General features: G+C 42.3%; 1 protein-coding gene across 1 annotated transcript in view; it reads right to left on the bottom strand.

Annotated features, from left to right (window-relative positions):
- lrp4 (low density lipoprotein receptor-related protein 4) overlaps window positions 1-15,010 on the bottom strand; it is a 125,461-nt gene extending 110,451 nt beyond the window's left edge. Inside the window, exon 1 of the mRNA XM_061814897.1 lies at window positions 14,729-15,010. Coding sequence (XP_061670881.1) covers window positions 14,729-14,789 — 61 coding nt within the window. The 5' untranslated portion in view covers window positions 14,790-15,010. The remainder of the gene's footprint in view (window positions 1-14,728) is intronic.
- Between the last annotated feature and the right edge of the window lie 5,382 nt (window positions 15,011-20,392).

Here is a 20,392-nt window from a genome sequence, read left to right as displayed (position 1 = left end):
TATACAGTATATAACAAAATGACAGTGGAGTGCAGTTCAAAGCTGTGTGAATGAGTGAATGTCCAATAAGTTTCCGTCTCTGTGGTTATTTATACACTGAACTTTCACCCATTTCATTTTTGTCTATCGTGACTTAGAAGGACAAACTTGCATCATGTATATTTACTGTAGGTTAGATTCTGAAATTAATGTGCTTATTTAAAAAGAATCCAGATTATTTTCCTATCCTGAGCAAATCCTACAAAGAGACAAAAGGCAGTAAGGCACCAACTGGCAAACTCTCTCTGTGCCACAATCCCATTTGTTCTTCAGGGAAATGTAAATATATCCATTACAAAAGGAGTGAAGTAATAAGCTCAAACAGCTGACCGGTGGACAACAGGGCAACAACACAGCACACTTGTTGGGGGCTATTTTGAGACTCGGCCACATTTGGTGAGAATTTACGACAACCAGAGGCAAGTAGCAATGCGCTACATTTACTCCATTACATTTACTCAAGTTACACTTTCCATAAAGTGTACTTTAAACTACTTTTTACTTTTACATGAGGATATATGTGAAGAATCGATACTTGTAGTGGTTTACCATGATCAACAAGCTGTTTTATTTTTCATTCTTGTGTGTGCCCATTTATTTATCAATCTTGAAGCTACGCATAGGGACCCTATTGCGCCAATCAAATGGGTTCACTAGTGGCACTTGACTCCAATTCACCATTCAAACGACACAAGACACCCAACATGACCGTGCACGTAGCCTTCGCGAGCCAATCAAAATGAGTCATTTAGAGGGAAGGAGGGGGGGGCAGCCTCCCAAAAACAACAGCTTTATCATACAGCTCTTGAAAATTTGACTGCCCAAACTTGGATATTTCAGACGACTTATAACAGGAGAAAACACCGTGCAAGTTGAAGTTGAAGATGTTTTTATTGTTGTTTTTCCAAAATTAGCACTACCATTATGGTGTCGTACACACAGTCACTTAGTCTGTTCAGTGAACAGTGTCTTCATGACATATACAGTGGAACCTCAGCATTCAAACAATTCGTTCTTGTGAAGTGTCTGAATTGTTCAACCTCCAAAAGACTTTTTCCATAGGAAATAATGTAAATGTATTCCCAAACTTCAAATAGTACATTCCTATTTTAATTACTCTTTATGTAAAAATATGTACATCATGTATTTAAACAAAAAATGGCATATATTCAAAGCAACTTAAAAGTCTAAATAGTCGACTTAGCCATACGATACAAGTCAGCAAGAGCCGTGACAAGCGTGCACCCAATTTTTGTACTTAGCGATTACCTCCTTCCTTAAATCCCTCAACTTTCCTTTTCCTATGCTGCTGGTAGCACAGATGTCTTTCTTTAGGCCCATGGCAAAGAAAGTTCTGGAAAAAAAATTGTAAAACTCTTGAAACGCTCTCACGAATGTGCGTGCTCACACTTTGACTGCCAGCTTGACTCAAAGTGGGCAGTGGCTTGTCTCAGTACTGCCCAGTGTGCGTTCGGCATCACTCGGCATCGTAGATGTTTAAAGGTCCACTGACACAAAAAGCATGATTTTTAGTATGTTTTTAATAGTAAAAAGGCAGCTGGAATGGACTCATCCGTTTTTTCACCACACAATGTTGTTGATGTTGACGTATATGGCTTTTTGTAACCCACGCCATGAAAATCCTCTCAGGTTTTTTTTTTTTTTTTTTTTTCGGAGAAGAAGCAGGAAGTAATATTATCAGAAGCACCCACTTCAGGCGGCCTCATGTGTTTATACCAGTTTTACCTGCGGGAAGGTAGCTCTTTGGTCCTTCATGTTAGCCAAAATGCTGGCTCGTTGCATTACTGGATATTGCTTGAACACTCAGGAGGATGGATTTACTATTCCTATTTTTCCAAAAGACTCGGTTCGTCATGAAAAATGGATTGCACAGGTGCAAAGGACGAGAACTTTGTGGGTTCCAAATGACAGGTGGGTGTGTGCAGAGCTACGAAAAAAAAATAATAGTTGGGGGGGGACATAATCCTCTCAGAACAGAACAAAAGATCCACGTACTGAAGTAAGGGGTGGTAAATGTGTCGATGTGCATGTCGGCACCGCGTCCGCCGGCTGATGACGTTGCAGGCAATATGGCTACCACTTTGATGTCGACTAAGACTTCCGCAACTTTGCGCATGGATGACACGCTCTACGCTCATACATTGAAGTGTATAATTTTATGTGTATTTTTCATTACAATATCTATTTTAGAATGTTTATCGGCACTTCACTTGGGCTTTAACGTTTCTAGCGTTGCTTTGTCGTGGTCTCCTTTGCAATCCATCCCAGCACCAAGGAAAGTGCTTCAACCTAATTTCCTGATTGCGGACGTTGTTGTACATACACCCGACTGTATGGCCTGAAGAACATGTATTTACGCATCATTCAATAAAACCAAAGTTTACATGTTTAATATGAGCCCCTTTCCATTCTTTGAAACACAGTTTTCCAGAGATACGCCATGTTTCGTACAGACAGTACAAAGCAAGCCAAGTAAAGCTTAAATCGCTTATTATATTGGCCATATTAATGTTTTTGTTTTGTTTTAGAGTTAGTCATAAAAGTTACAGAATAATCTTGATCTAAAAGAGACCAGTATTGTTGTATTGCCTAAAGACTGTCACCAATTAAAAAAACATTCAACTGAATATTCATTTGATTTGACTCACTACCTTAAAAACATAACTGATCTTTTGCCCAGGTCAAAAAGATATTTTTAAACCACATTTATTGTAAGTGTGCTGTAAACTAAATAGTTCAACGCTAGAAATGTTGAAAATACAACTACAAAGAGTCCCAAAATGAATGAAAGGACAAAAATATCAATGGAAAACTGCTCCATTCATCAGCAAAGGCTCCAATGATGTGATTCCAAAGACACACCATATAAGTGCCATATTTTTCATGCATTGCTGATCGTATACTAGCGAATGTGAGACTTTTCTAACACAACAATCTACCTGAAGTTTAATTGTTTTCATGCCTTTTAGCAAATATTCCAAATTTTCATCTTAAGTCCTAACTAATGCTTTTCAGTCAAGTCAATGTAAGCAAGAGCAAAGCTCAAGAATTAAGTTACTATGGATCTGTGCATGCATATGTCCTTCAAAATGTCTTTGCGTCCCTCCCCCCCTCCTCTGGTTGTGCTCAGACAGTGAGTCTCCAGCAATGCTTATCATTCTGTCCTCTACAGCAGCCCCCTGCCGAGAAAGAAAAGCAGAGTTTATTACAGCCTGCAATAATCTGTCACCCCCGAGGAACTCCACTACACAGTACAAGGCCAACATGCCACAAATGCCCCTCACAATATAAAAAAAAATTGGAAATCAGGCCTATATACTGTATGAGCCTGTTATATTTAAAAATGTAAATAAAGCACCAACCACAACAATGTAACAATCCCAATACTGCGTTGGTGGCTTAATACCACACATTTGAACTTAAGTCTATTGCATATTTAGTCATTGTATAATTCAGAAGTGAGAATTGTAAGCCATAGCTACTAACGGATGGACTTCATTTCCCCGTTAGGAAATATTTAACTATCACAATGTCACAATTAATTTTTACTCACGAATAAGCAAACATTAATGCAATTTGAGTTGTCGGTGATAAGAATAATCGATCAAACCTGCAATCCTGCTTACATTAAGCTAAATTCAGTTAAATGCTATAGCTCACAAACCAATAATGGCACAAAATATTAAACCATGCTTTTTCTTTTTTGTTTGCACAGCTACAAAATTATTCTCAGCAGGTATATGGGTTGGAGATTGCTTAGTTTGTTTGAATCAATGGCCAATTATCTTTTTAAACAGCCTCTTATCACTTAATCAGACTAAGACTTTCAGTTGTTAGACATCTACCTAGTGGTGCTTGTAGACATGTTGGGTTGCCAGAGGTTTACTTTGATTTTTCTTGTGTGCTCTATCTGTGACATATATCATCATGGTGGACATAATTGAAATTGGCCCCTGGGCTATGGCATCATGTTCTGAAATCAGACACGGCCCTAAAAAGAGAGCCTGGAGGTCTCCTGCAGAAGAGGTTGGCCTACTAGCGTGAGTGAGCACAGTGATTTATAGGAACGTGGAGGAACATGAGCAGAGGAATGTGGATGGGGGTGCTGTTTGAGACATGACATTTATCCATATGAGAAAAGTGTGTGTGTGTGTGTGTGTGTGTGTGTGTGTGCAGTATGTGTGTGCATGGGGGGTGAAATCAAGTAATCACAGGTTACTTCCACTGCTACCTTGGAGGTGCAATCGCATCCCTTTAGCTGGGCCAAACAAAGCACAGTGGGAGTATCAGGTGGCCTACTCTGACAGCCCACACTGAATGCAAAAGCCTGCCTGACACAAACCTAACTTGCAACCAAAGAGGAGTGAACACACACATATTATCTCAGGCTCAAGGAGAAAAAAAAAACACACACACAGAAACATGGGCACACACGCACGTACACACGGCACATGTGCACACACTCTTGCAATACAAGTTGGGAACATTGCACTATCACGCTGAACTTGTCAGTAAAGATTGGAGGGTCACAGTGCTAAATCTGGGTCTGGAAAGATGGGGAGCCAATAAGAGAAGCTTGGTTGTGTTCTGTTGGACCTGTGATTGCAGAACAGCAAAATAATTAAGAATACACTACTCGGGGGTGATATTATGTGGTCTTCATTTAGTTGACTGTTTATTAGCTCAGCAGTATTAGTTAAAGTCTTCATATTTGCAACAATACAAACTACCCGCCTCAGGCTTCATGAAGGTTTAACCATCAACACGAAAGTAGTGACTGGGAGGTACAGTAAATGCTTTATACACTGATACTCAACCAGACAAAAAACAACTACTGACTATTTTCCAAGATGGTGCCTACCAATGTGAAATCATGGGTTACATGCTCTCTAGTATTGTCTATGTTTTTGTGTTTTTTTTGTTCATCGTTGGAGACATTGCGTGACTTACTTACACATGGAAACATTTGCTAAACATCAGGGAGTCTACCCTAGACTTTCTTTCACCAACTTTTGCAATTCCGCTCAGTTGACAACCAGCCGACGAAAGAAATTAATATTGCAAAGTGAAACTATCCTGTAAAACAGTTTACTGCTAACGACTCTAAAAGAGTCTGGCATGCATTACAATCACTGGCCAATTAAAAGCGACCAACTCCCCCAAGCTGAGAACAATAAAACACTAGCTGACAACTTGAACACGGCAGATGTGAAAAGGACTCGTTCACACCCCACACCCACCCAGCCGCACCACCAGCTACCATCACATCGCTGACTTCTGTGTTGACCATACACTAAAAGGATGTGAGAGACATGCTCAAACAACAAAAGATTAACAAAGTGGTAGCCCCAGACCTTGTGTCCCCATGCAGCCTCAAAGTCTGCGTGGACCAGCTTGCTCCAGTCTTCAGACAGATCTTCAATAGATCTCTGAGGCAGTGCGAAGTACCAGCCTGTTTCAAATGCTACAATACCGTCTCAGACTCCAAGAAAGATGCAATCTCAGGTCTGAATTATTACAGGCCTGTCACCTCGACATCTGTGGTCATGAGGTTCTTAGAACACCTTGTGCTGGACTACTTCAACAGCACCACAGGGCCCCTGCTGGAACCTGTGCGGTTTGTCTACTGAGCAACCAGATCTTCAGATGATGCGGTCAACATGAGGCTGCTCTTCATCCTAGAACACCTCGATTGTGCAGGGACCTACGCTAGGATTCTGTTCGTGGACGTCAGCTTTGCGTTCAACACCATGATCCCTTAACCCCTCCAAGCTCCAGCTCAGCATCTTACCTGCAATCTGCCAGTGGATTTACAGCTTCCAGATGGGCAGGACACAGGAGATGAGGCTGCGGAGGCTACCTCATCTACACACACCACCAGCATCAGGGCACACCAAGTTTGTGCCCTCTCTCTGCCGTTCTTCTCTCTATACACAAATGACTGCAAATCAATGCACCCAGCTGTCAAACTCCAGAAGTTTGCAGACGACACCGCAGTCATCGCCTTAATCAAAGAAAATGACAAGTCTGTTTATCGACCTGAAGTGGAGCAGCTGAAGCTGTGACGTGGTCAACACATCCTGGAACTAAGCATGCTCAAGAGTGTAAAGATAATCATGGACTTCATGAGGCATTCTTTGTCACAGCTGCCCCTCACGCTATCCAACTGCCCTGTCTCAACAGTTGAGTCCTTCAAGTTCCTGGGAATTAAAATCTCTCTGAACCTAAAGTGGGAGATCAACATCAATTCCATCCTCAAAAAGTCCCAGCAGTGTGTTTACTTCTTCAAACTTTGGAGAAAACACGGCCTGGCCCGACAGCTTTTGAGGCAGCTCTCCACGCCAGTCATCAAATTAGTCCTGTGTTCTTCCATCGCAGTCTGGTTTGGTGCTGCAACAAAAAAGGACAAAATCCGACTGCAACGGACAATGAAACCTGCTGAAGATTGTCGGTAACCCCCTATCCTACCCTCTCTTGAGGACTTCCACAGTGCCAGAACTAAGACAAGAGCATGCTAAATCCTCTAGGATTGTCCACATCCTGGTCACCACCACTTCCAGCTCATACCCTCAGGTAGGCACTATCGAACAATGTAAACAAAAACTAGCAGATATTTCAACAGCGTCTTCCCTCCTGCCATTAACTTCTTCAACAGATAACTTACAAATTCACTGCAACTTGCTGCCAATTTTTTGTCTTGAGTTTGTTGTCACATTTCAGTTGCCCCATTGTACATTATTCGTGCACTCACTGTAGTAGTCTTGCTACTCTGTACTTGTGATGGATCGGCAACTCCAGTGCATCAACGCACGCGTGGCGCTCCTTAAGCGAAACCCCATGTTGGTGCATGTACCACTCTAAGAAAAAGTTATGTGACCAACAGAGCTACTGGATTGGTTGATTGGCCAAAATGTGTTGATCCAGAAGTGACACATCTGGTTTCGTGCTTAAAGGAGGGGGAGAATCCGATTGTTGTGTGTTATTTTTGGATCCATATTTTAACCTTTTGTTGTTCTGAGGATGCAACTGAGCTGTCAAGAAAGAGGAGGGTTTCTGCAGTCAGAGTATTTTTGACAACGCAAAATAAAATTAATGATTCCCTTTCCCACTTCATCCTCCTTTTCATTCAAGTTAATGACATTCTGAAAAAACTCATTTTAAAATCATGTTTACATGCATTAACTAAGAATTCTATTTGCAGGTGAAATGTCGGCTCTACTCACAAGACCTGTCATACACAAATAAAAGTACCGTATTTTCCGCACCATAAGGCACACCGGATTATAAGGCGAGCCTTCAATGAATGGCCTATTTTAAAAGGTTTTTCATACATAAGGCGCATCACATTATAAGGCGCATAGAATAGAGGCTACAGTAGAGGCAGGGGTTGCGTTACGCATCCATTAGATGGAGCTGCGCTAAAGGGAATGTCAACAAAACAGTCAAAGTTTATTAATAGATGACAAACCAGCGTTCTGACAACTCTGTTCACTCGCAAAATGAACAAACAGTTGTTTTATTATTTTCCCCGAGGTAAAGTCAGTGACATAGTATTGTAGTATCGGAGTCATTTTGGGGTCTTTAAAAAAACTCACAAATGGAAATGAAAAGGGACGGTACATGCAGTCATATATCACAGCATGCATCGCGCGCTACTTCTACTGGGGAAAATGGAGTCGCCGGCTGTTTACCATAGTTGCAAAACCTGCTGCGACTCAATATTGATCCACATATACAGTGAAGAAAATGAGAATTTGAACACCCGGCTATATTGCAAGTTCTCCCGCTTAGAAATCATGGATGGGTCTGAAATTTTTATCGTAGGTGCATGTCCACTGTGAGAGAGATAATAAAAAGAAAAATACTGAAATTAAAATCCATGATTTTTTTTTATTCATTTACTTGTGTGATACAGCTGCAAATAAGTATTTGAATACCTGTCCATCAGCTAGAATTCTGACCCTCAAAGACCTGTTAGTCCGCCTTTAAAAGTCCACCTCTAGTCCATGCATTATCCTGAACCAGATCCACCTCTGTGAGGTCGTTAGCTGCATAAAGACACCTGTCCACCCCATACAATCAGTAAGACTCAAACATGCAACATGGGCAAGAACAAAGGTCTGTCCAAAAACACCAGAGACAAAATTGTACAACTCCACACGGCTGGAAAAGGCTACGGAGAAATTGCCAAGCAGCTTGGTGACAAAAGGTCCACTGTTGGAGCAATCATTAGAAATTGGAAGAAGCTAAACATGACAGTCAATCTCAATCGGAGTGGAGCCCCATGCAAGGTATCACCTCGTGGGGTCTTAATGACCCTTAGAAAGGTGAGGAATCACCCTAGGACTCCACGACTTGGTCAATGACCTGAAAAGAGGTAGGACCACCGTTTCCAAGGTGTTGGTAATACACTAAGACGTCATGGCTTGAAATTATGCATGGCACGGAAGGTTCCCCAGCCCATCTCAAGGCCTGTCCTAAGTTTGCCAATGACCATTTGGATGATACAAAGGAGTGATGGGAGGAACTTTTGTGCTCAGATGAGACCAAAATTGAACTTTTTGGTCATAATTCCACTAACCGTGTTTGGAGGAAAACGAATGATGAGTTCCATCCCAAGAACACAATCCCTACTGTGAAGCATGTGGGTGGTAGCATCATGCTTTGAGGGTGTTTTTCTACACATGGGACAGGACGACTGCACTGTATTAAGGAGAGGATGACTGTGGCCATGTATTGTGAGATTTTGGGGAACAACCTCTTTTCCTCAGTCAGAGCATTGAAGATGGGTCGTGACTGGGTCTTTCAACATGACAATCACCTGAAGCACACAGCCAGGAAAACCAAGGAGTGGCTCTGTAAGAAGCATATCAAGGTTCTGACATGGCGTAGCCAGTCTCCAGACCTAAACCCAATAGAAAATCTTTGGAGGGAGCTGGAACTCTGTGTTTCACAGCAACAGCCCAGAAACCTGTCTGATCTCGAGAAGATCTGTGTGGAGGAGTGAGCCAAAATCCCTCCTGCAGTGTGTGCAAACCTAGTGAACAACTACAGAAAACATTTGACCTCTGTAACTGCAAACAAAGGCTCCTGTACCAAATATTAACATTGGTTTTCTCAGGTGTTCAAATATTATTTGCAGCTGTATCACACAAATAAATCGTAAAAAAAAAATCATACATTGTGATTTCTGGATTTTTCTTTTTAGATTATATCTCTCACAGTGGACATGCACCTACGATGAAAATTTCAGACCCCTCCATGATTTTTCAGTGGGAAAACCTGCAATATAGCAGGGTGTTCAAATACTCATTTTCTTCAGTGTAAGGCGCACTGTCGGCTTTTGGGAAAATTAAAGGCTCTTAGGCGCGCCTCATAGTGCGAAAAATACGGTACTTCCTCAATATTCAAACACTATCAAGCTTTAAATGAGAATGAAGATTCTGGCAATACCGTGGCAACTTTTTAAAAATAAATATTTGCCAGACGCAAAAATTCAACTGCTGAGAGGGGGAAGCACGACACTTTTGTCACATAGCAGTTTCTTTCCCCTGCGAGCAGCAGATCTGCGCAGTAGGAAGAAGAATCATGGCAGGTAATACTGAAATCCCTAAAAGTTGTTTAATCCTGTCCTCGGAGGCTGTGGCATGGCAGACTACAGTTGGGTCAGAGTTGTGATAGATGTATCTTTCAGGTGTCTTTCTTACTAAAGTAGGACAGTCTTCAGCAACGATTTTTTATTTCACATCTCTCTCAACACGAATGGCTCTCTCTTTTCACATGCACTAATCAGCATAACCTGTACCAAACAATTCAAATTAAAACAAATATTTAAATCACGTCAAAAGTAAATGTAATGTATGGAAACACAATATTGCACTATGTTGATGATAAAGATGAAGAAAAATAGATCCATCCATTTAATTGGACACTCTAAATTGCCCCTAGGTGTGATTGTGAGTGAGGTTGTTTGTCTCGATGTGCCCTGTGATTGGCTGGCAACCAGATCAGAGTGTACCCCGCCTCCTGCCAGTTGACAGCTGGGATAGTCTCCCGCACTCCCCGCGAGCCACGTGAGGATAAGCGACAAAGAAAATGGATGGATGGGTGGATGGATGGATGTGGATCCATCCTTTTTTTTTAACCGCTTATCCTCACGTGGGTTACAGGAGTGCTAGAGCCAATCCCAGCTGTCATCGGGCAGGAGGCAGGGTACACCCTGAACTGGTTACCAGGCAATTGCAGGACACATAGAGACAGACAACAGAGGCAATCAATCACACCTAAAGGCAATTTAGAGTGTCCAATTAATGTTGCATGTTTTTTGGGATGTGGGAGGACCCGGAGAAAACCAATGCAGGTACGAGAACATGCAAACTTCACACAGGCGGGGTCGTATTGAACCCTGGACCTCAGAACTGTGAGGCCAACGCTTGTCGCAGAAAAAATATGTAATCCTCAAATTAATATAAAAAATACAAATTATCTAAATGAATGTAAATAAACTGAACACACTCCACTCTCCAATCTGCAACATTTTTTAAAATCCACCAGATGTCACCATCACAAACAGAATCAGCTTTATTTGGTCAATGTGTAAAAAACCACCCAATGAATTTTTCTCCAGCAGACGGTGCTGCCCTGGTACGACATACAGAACGAAGAACAAGAAAGCAGCAAGAACAAAGAACAGGAGACATTTCTATTCATCGGAACTATTCCAATTCCAATGACACTCCAATGACAGTTGTGCAAAGGGACCAGGTAAAAGTGACAAATCGTGCAATACTCTACAAAAGTAAACAATGGCACAAGGCAGAAAACAGTACATTTGCTGATTAAGAATGTAATCAGTTCATTGCCAGAAGGAAAAAAACTCTTTCAATGCCTGCTAGTTTTGTCTTGCATTGATCTGAAGCACTTTCCCGATGAAGGGAGATGGGAGAGCTGGTGGCCAGGATGTGGAGGATCCGAAAGAATCCTGCCTGCTCTGGACCTAGTTTGCGTTGCGTCTAAGTCTTCAATAGTGCGTAGAGTGGTGCCGATAATCTATTCGGCTTTTCTGATTGTCCGTTGCAATCGGAGTTTGTCCTTTTTTTGTGGCAGCCCCAAACCAGACAGTGATGGAGGTACACAGTACTCAACAGTACATGCAATGACACACTACACACCAATGCGCCATGTCAACACAATTGGGCAAGTGTCACACGCTTCACCAGGCCACCATAGTACAGACTCTATTGAGTCTATCGAGTCTATACTACATGTATTTGTTGACCAATAATGGCCACTCATGTGCCTGACTACCATTTGGAACATTTGCACAGTCGACATGGTCCCAGATTATCGCCCTACTAGTCACTGCATACACTGCTTGCATTTCTTAAGTCTCAGCACCCTTTGCATAATAGTCATTGCTCTGGACTATTGTTCTTAGTTGTTTCAAACTGCTCTAATTGCTAGACGAATGTCATTTTGCACAATTGAAAAATTGTGTTTTTGACATACATGGCATAAATAAGATCAAAACATCCATCCATCCATTTTCTGAGCCGCTTATCCACACAAGGGTCGCAGGAGTGCGGGAGCCAACCCAGCTATCATCAGGCAGGAGGCAGGGTACACCCTGAACCGGTTGCCAGCCAATCGCAGAGCATATAGAGAGTGGCAACAGTCGCACTTAAAATCACATCGTGGGGCATTTGAGAGTCTCCAAATAATGCATGTTTTTGGGATGTGAGTTAGGGTCAGGGCTAACCCTAACCGGAGTGCCCAGAAAAAAATCCACGCAGGCACGGGAAGGACATGCAAACTCCACACAGCCGGGGTTGGGATTTGAACCCGGGTATGCCACCCCTTCAAAACATTTTCCTGCTTGAACAGAATATGGTTTTCAGAGTGGAAACTGGAACAAAACCAACTTGCAGCAAACAATAAATCTGTCTGTATTTTATAAGAACACATGAAGATTGCACTGTCCTAAAATGCCAACCAAATAATTCTGGGGGCACTTAATCTAATGGGGTGGTTGTGCCATTTTGCAAAACAAAGTCATAAATTTACATTCAAGGCCTGCTAGGTTGGCAAAACTACATTTGCGAGCTCTTTCAAAGGCCACTAGTGAGACGGTTGTGTTAGTTCTTAGTCCTGATGAAAGGGCAATACAGTATTAAGAGAATGAACAATGTGATTATACAAGTTGACCATCAAGATAAAGGCTTAGCAGAAATGAAGAACAAACGTAATCCCACTCAGTTATCACAATCCTCTTTCTACTCAAAGTTCCAGTCACACCATGGTGAAATCCTCTTTGTCACCATTTAATTTTACTAACAATAATTTTGACTGGTAGAAAATATACGTTAAAAGTTTAGATTCTTGTCGAGAGGGGATGTAAATTTCAAGCAAGTGAGAGTAGCCTTCCAGTATACACATTAAAAGCTCTTCTCGTCTACTACACATAGTATTCACAATCTTCAGAAAATCATTTTTGGTCAGGCACAAACAATCACACTTGATTATAAAAACAAACAAAAAACAAATCAGTGAACAGGAAAAAAAAGTGCAGTTATGTCACAAAAAGAAGATAAGCCCCAACTGTACGTGAATACTAAAATATTCTAGCATAAATACTTCCTTATAACTAACTGTGCCTGTGCAGACATCACGAGGCATTGATAATCCTTGCAAGTCACATATTGATAGTGTATTCTTCTTCTTCTTCTTCATTGCTTAGAAGATAAAAACAAACCAAATCAGGCGGAGAATCTTGGAACAATGCCTGGTTGTCAGACTAGTACGGAAGGGTTGTCTTTGTTAAAAATCCCCCCCCCCCAAAAAAAAAAATAAAATAAGTCACACATTTTCAACCCATGCCTGTACGTTTATGCACATGTCAAAATGTGTGTATCTTTTTATTGTAGTTTACTAAATTGTATGACTTAATTCTAAGATCCCATTAAAGGAATGAAAACACGGCTTTTAGGTCAGCCCAGGAGTCCAATTAACACTTAAGGAAAAAAAGGGATCGGCCGCTTCGAAGCAGAGGTTGAGATGATCATCCTGTCTCTTGAGTCGATCATCAAAGTGTATACTCCACTGTCCAAAATGCCATTTGTCAAACTCAGCCAATTACTGCAAGGCCACTGGACGCATCAAGGAAGGCATCTTGACCCCACATGAATTACAGACACAGCGACACAAACACGCACAAGTACACACATACGCATGCAGGAGTTGTTGGGTCACTTCCAGTAAATTGTTTTTACAATCCCAAACTCCCTGCGCCTCTTTGTGGATCAATGATAGTTATCTTTTCATCAACAACAATGACTAGAAAGAATGTCACAAACACGCTATCCCTTATTAGTATTTTCAGGCAATATGATGAAGGTTGTAACATTTCATTTTCTTCATAAATATTCATAAAATGTTTTTGGTTGTTTGACAAAGGAAATTTATGTACCGTAGGGGGGAAAAAAAATGACAAACGGTCCAGCAGAGTTAATTACTTTGTGACAGAAAAGCTCTATGATCAAAAACACGCAGGAGACAAAAGGTTGCAGGGTAAGGAAACACTGCTAATTGAGTCTGAAGCCAAGACTAACACACCAACACAGGACGTGGATCAACCGAGGGGTCTTTTGTTTTCAATTGGATATTGGATCGCTCTGGTTGACATTTCGAAGAGAGTTTCAGGGTGACATTTAGCAACAGAAACAATCATCGCAGCCTCTATTTGAAGTCCAAGTAGCCAATTATAGGTGTGATTTTTACCTTCCTGTCTGGTATATTTTTAAGGTCATGTCAGAGGGCATGGCATCTGCGAGTGCTACGGGCGCCTATGTGTCAATACATGACGCAAAGCCCGTTGTGTGTGGTTAGGAATAGCTTCCGTAGGGTCTGTGCATTCCAGCGGCTGTTCTGACATGTTGTAAATACAAGGTGTTAGAGAAAACATGGGAAGGGGGTGGTGGAAATCACTCAGATCTACTACATGAGCAGCTGAGAGAGGGGAAGGGGTCAGAAAATAGGTTATTAATCAGTTCACCTGGAATTAAAAAAAAAAAAAAGAAAAAAAAAATCGGGAAAGCTATTTTCTTTACCTAAATGTATAAATAACAATAAAGGAAAATACAGTTGGTTTGCATTTCACATCATATTGCCACTTAGTATTTAGGGTTAAAAAGTATTCCCATATCGTCTAGCGCTGACTGCCTCAAGGAAAAGATACATAAAGCACATGCTTGCACAACAAATGAATTAATGATGTGCCAAGCCTAGCCTTCATTTCAAAACACTAAAAAGTGAAAAAACTCCAGCCAAATAAGTAGTAATCCATGCACATCCAATATATTTACACATTTTAACTCCACATTCAGGATGTAAACAAAAATCATCAAATAAGGCAAATGGCAAACGTTTCGACAAGGAACGAAAGTGGGTTAAAGAATATTTTTTGAACATGTATAAGTGTGCACGACAAGTTAAATGGTTCAAATAAGTGTTCCAAAGGTGAGACCCCCTGACTTACCCCACCACGGTGTTCAAGAAGACCACAGTGTGCGGCATGAGACCGACACTGTAGCTTCCCAAATTGCTTCACCTAAATTGACCCAACCTCGCATGCACATTGAGTCTGCAGCGCGTAACACGAGCATTTCCCTACCTGCACTCAGGCTAAGCACCAAAGTTAACAGTGCGCCCCGCAGCACCGCGGCCGGCTGCATCTTGGACCCCGGTCGGCTCTCTCTTCTCCGGCTTCCCCTTGCCTTGTGCCTTCTTCTCTCTCTTCACTGATATCAGCGGGCCTGTGACACAAATAGACGCTCCGGCATTTCACGCTAAACTAGAAGCATGACGCTTGCTGCCGCCCTTTGTTCTCAACCACCCTCCGCCACTAGTTCGGAATTGGAATTGAAAAGTTAACTTCGATGACTAGCGAACTGCCACAGCCTCCAACATGTTGTGCTCTACTCGCTCCCGCTGGAGTTCCCAAAAAGCGCTCTGGACTGTACCAAATAGCAAATCGGGAGGGGGATGAGGACTGCTTGATACTTTCGCGATGCATGATATATTCAATCGTCAACTGTAGGTGGTACGTATATTAATCAAACAGACATAAAAATTAATTAGAAATGAAATACACCCCAAAACCCGTTTTTGTATATTTGTATCTAGTCTTCACTGTCCCGCCATAAGTGGTTCATTCCTCACGCTCTTCACTGGGTGATTTTTTTTATTTTTTTTGCTAAAGGTGGAATAGCAAAGTCAAAATAAATTACTCTCGTGGCGGGAAAATAATAATTAATAATCAAACTTGAGTTATTTGAGTCTTCGTGTTTGCAAAATATTTAAGTCGAAAGTAAGTGTGCATTTATAATTAATACAAATGGGCAGCTTCAGTGTAAGTACTTAAGACATCCTGTAATAACGTATAATATATGATATCGCTTTATAACAGCTTGGCTGCACAGGAGTACATTTATAGTTACAAATATCTTAAATTTCAAGATATGGAATTTCCTTGTCACAAATATGATGACACACACACAGGTATTTTATTTATAATTTAGTCTATTTAAATCTTGCAAATGGTTGCTGTGCATGATAGTGCATGTTGTAAAGTACCCCCACCTACCAATTTTCTTTTATTATTCTGTTTAGGGTTATTGGTGGATTGGAGCCAATCCAAGTTAAATTTGTCCGAGAGGTACACCTTGATCTAGTGGCCAGTATCACAAGAGGTCATAATAGACAACTATGCACATTGACACAAACGTGGGCTCTGTGGTGCACTTAAAATGAACCAGGAGAATTCCTGGCTGTAACCATGGAAGCAAAATTGAGTTGCACGCGCAACTACTTGGCGTGCCTGAACGCGACATTAACAGTCATTCCTAATTTTCCGATAGTTTTTGGACACCCATACATCCATTTTCTGAGCCGCTTAGCCTCACGAGGGTCGCGGGAAACTATTGGAAACCAGGTCCTCAGAACTGTGAGGCCGACCCTCTACAGCTGCGTCACCCTGCCGCCCATTTTTTGGATCCCAAATTATGAAAATAAAAAAAAGCCACACTTTGTGTTTTAAAGGCTAAGACGTCTGCTTAATTTAGCTTACACAGCATGCTATTGCATAGCTGTTTATAACACTTGTGTGTGCAACCTTTATTGGTAATATATTATTGTAAAACCTGATGGGAAAAATTCACACGTGGATAAAATTTGTTGGTAATGTTGGCAATAATAAATAGGCTACACGTATTATGACAATCAACAAATGAAAATCAGATATTGATTTTGAATTGTCCATTTATACATACATCTTCTACCGCTTCTATGGGTCAGGTAGCGAGGGAAGTAGCTTCTTGAGGGATACCCAGACTTCCCTTTCCCCAGCCAATTCTTCCAGCTCTTCCGGAGTGATCCCAAGGCGTTCCCAAGCCTGGGTCGTCCCCGGGCCTGTCATGATCCTGGATTCCAGCCAGGGCTGGGCGTGGCCGTCTAATCGGAAGGGTCACACCTGCGCCTCATGACCTCCGATTAGACCCAGTACATATAGGACCCGGGGGACGACAGAGACTCTGCTAGATCGTTGCCTCTCATGCCTCGTTCCCGCACTACCGTACTCCTGACGTCTACCTCCCGTGTACCGACCAACGCCTGTCTCCCGACCTATCCCGTTAGCCTGCCGTTACTGATCTTGCTGCTTGTTTGGACTGACTCCCTGGTAACCGACATTGGAACGAATAAAGGCTTATTCCGCACTGCTTACCTCTCACCTGAGTCGTGGATTTGGGTCCACCCCCAAGTCTCGTCCGTGACAGGGCCGCTTTCCAGTAGGACATGCCCGGAACACCTCACCAGGGAGGCGTCGGGAGGCATCTGAATCAGATGCCCCAGCCACCTCATCTGGCTCCTCTCAATGCGGAGGAGCAGTGGCTTGACACTGAGTCCCTCCCGGATGACCGAGCTTCTCACCCTATCTCTAAGGGAGAGCCTGGACAGAGCAAACTCATTTCGGGCGCTTGTATCTGGGATCTTTACCACAACCTTTTTAATTGTACTTCAACATTTTTTTTCTTTTGATGTTGGTACCCTGAACATAATGTTTTTTGCACAACCTTTTGAGGCAATCACTGCAATCAATGATTTCTGTAACATTCAGTGAGACTTCTGCAGCCCACAGGCGGTATTTCGGCCCACTCTGGCATGAACTGAAGAAAGCCGCTCCATTTATTTCGGGTTTGAAGGGTGCTTTCTCCAGACCACATGTTTCGGCTCTTTCCACAGATGTTCCATAGGATTTACATTACTCTTTCCACAATCAGGATTTTTGGAGCCGATCAGGCTGAATAAATTGGTGTAAAGTCCAATTTAGATCTAGGGTCATAGAAGGCTACTCAAGAATGTTTTGCTTTCGATTCTTAGGTGTTTTGAGGTGTCTACTGTCATGATCCTGCCGCTCCAGCCCGGGCTGTGCGGGTGCCCGCGCGGTTGCGCTGATCGCGCCAGATCGTTGAGCTTCATGTCCCATTCCAGCACTCTAGTATCCCTGATCGTCAACCCGTGTGTACCGACCTTCGCCTGTTCTCCGACCGACCGCGTAAGCCTGACTCCCTTGACACTTCTGCCTTCCTCGATCGATCTCCTGTGTACCGACTCCTGCCTGCCCGCTCACCTGCTCTCTTCGCCCGACGTCCCAACTACCTGCCTGCCCGATCCCCGACCATGGAATAATAAACGTTTCTCCCCGACCTACCTTGCATCTTCCGAGCCTTGCATTTGGGTCCTACTCCCGTTCCGATGAGTCGTGACATCTACTGATACAACACACACACACACACATATCTACGTCCATTTTCCGAGCCACTCATCCTCACAAGGAGTGTGGGAGTGAAGGGGCCTACCTGAGCTATCGCCGGCCAGGAGGGCGGCGGGTACACCCTGAACTGGTTGACAGCCAATTTCAGGGCACATAGAGACAAATAACCATTCGCACTCACATTCACGCCGAGGGGCAATTTCAATTAATGCATGTTTTTGGGATGTGGGAGGAAACCAGAGTACTTGGAGAAAAAACAAGGAGGCACAGGGAGAACATGAAAACATATGCTGGGATTTGACCCCCCAGTCCACAGAAACACCATTTTTTTCTTGTCCACTTGGGCAGCACCTCCTTCCAGTTTGGGAGCTGTTAACAGTATTGCGCTCTTCAGGATGGAGATGTCAACTTTTGTTCTAACTTGTGTTTGTTGGAGCCATGGTCCCAGCTAGGGGGTTACTGTCCCCTTGTGCCCCATTCACTACAGACACCAGTATTGGCTTCACCATTCACATTTTTCTAGCTCTTTGTTCCGTTCTTGGTATTTCACTTTTCATGTTCCTTTTTTCCAGATGTCCCTATCACTCAGGAAGGATTGTAACATTGATCACAACTACATTCTTCCGTTCTTTAGCCACTACTATTATATTAGACTGGTTTGCTGCCACTGCTCTATCAGTTTCAGTCAGGATCGATCAGTCTCCCACAGTAGTTTGGCCTGGTTGTTTGGTTGGTGTATGCCATCTTAAATCTGGAATCTCCAGTTCATAATCAGTACACATACTCCGGTACACTATTCCTGCTACCTGGTTCTGCCACTCCATGTATGTCATACTTGCCAGCATCTTAGAGGCTTGCACCCTTCCACCTGTCTGTGATGTGCTGCACTTTTTCTGGGTGTTCTTTGAGGTCCTGTCTGATGTGGTAGTCACCAGCATCAATGGATCTTGTGTTTAGGTTCTGTTCAAATAATGCAATTTTTAATACAATTTTTCGTGTACAATATTTTGATTCAAGTCAACCCATTTACAGACCATCAGGGAAAAAACACAAATCACTTTAGAACAACACATTGCAAAAGTCCAAACAGCTTTTACTGGATGGAATTTTTTCCAAATTAGGCACCCCCTAGTGGCGGTGGGGGGGATATTTTTATAATTTTTTCATTTTTTTTATAGATCAGGAGCAGTTATGTAATTTCATTAGTTACGGTGACAAGATCATGTGTTCATCTCCTTGTATTTTGACACTTGATACTGATACTCAGAACCATCCCTTTTTAATTTCTTCCCCACCCACCCCCTTTTTGGGGGTCCCGCATACTGTTACTACTTTACTTTGCTCCTCATTTCAGCATGCAGCTGTGTTCAGCAAACCTCCGCTTAATGTCAGTGTCTGGTTTGGAGTTGGATACCCTTTTCTGCGTCATGTTTAAGTACAAGGCTTTTCTCTGTGTCATTTATTTTGTGGATGCTCAACTCTGTGATTTCCTTTGATTGTATATACATTTTAACATGGGGGTAAAAGTAAAAAAGGGGCTTAGTACTGTGTTGTTGTGAACGACACAACCAATTGATATCCTATAATATCAAATCCAAGACAATAATTCGGACACGCCTCAAATAGTACAACAAACTAGAATTTGTCTTTTTTTTTTAATGCCTGTGGTCTTGGTACTCTGTAGGAGTTGATTTTTGTTGTTATCATGTTGGTGTGTGACATTTACAAGAAATCTGGTTGAGCAAAGGTATGTCTGTGAGGAGGGAATGACATCCATGTGTATGATGTGGCTCTTTGCCATAATCCAGTAAAAAAAAATGTCTCCTTATCTCTGACTAGTTGGTCATCGCTGCACTTCAGCATACAGGCCACACTTTCCAAGTCCCACCTGTAGAGATTCATCCTGATGTCTTAGTATCAGTTACTCAAACCTCATTTAGAAACCGTCTGATCTCTCATGAATCATATAGAAGTACTGTTTTGTTTTGTTTTTGCTTTTTTTTTTTTTTTGGTCCTGTTCTGCTGTTAGGTCAAACTGAATGGAGGATCCTTCCATCCATTTTCTGACCCACTTATCCTCCGTGAGATTGCTGGAGCCTACCCCAGCTGTCATCAGGCAGAAGGCAGGTCACACCCTGAACTGCTTGCCAGCCAATCGCAGGGCACATGGAGACAGACAACAATTTCACTGACAATCACACCTAGGGGAAATTTAGAGTCTTCAATGAATGCATGTTTTTGGGATGTGGGAGGAAACTGGAGTGCTCAGAAAAAACCCATGCAGGCACAGGGAGAACATTCAAACGCCACACAGGCGGGGCTGAGATTTGAACCCCAGTCCTCAGAACTGTAAGGCCAACGTCCACCATGTGGCCTATCGATAGATAGATAGATAGATAGATAGATAGATAGATAGATAGATATAGATAGATAGATAGATAGATAGATAGATAGATAGATAGATAGATATAGATAGATAGATAGATAGATAGATATATAGATAGA

The sequence above is a fragment of the Syngnathoides biaculeatus genome, chromosome 3 (genome assembly GCF_019802595.1).
Source record: "Syngnathoides biaculeatus isolate LvHL_M chromosome 3, ASM1980259v1, whole genome shotgun sequence".
In the NCBI taxonomy this organism is placed as follows: domain Eukaryota; kingdom Metazoa; phylum Chordata; class Actinopteri; order Syngnathiformes; family Syngnathidae; genus Syngnathoides; species Syngnathoides biaculeatus.
The sequence above is the reverse complement of the archived record's forward strand: the minus strand, read 5'-3'. Positions and strand labels throughout refer to the sequence as shown.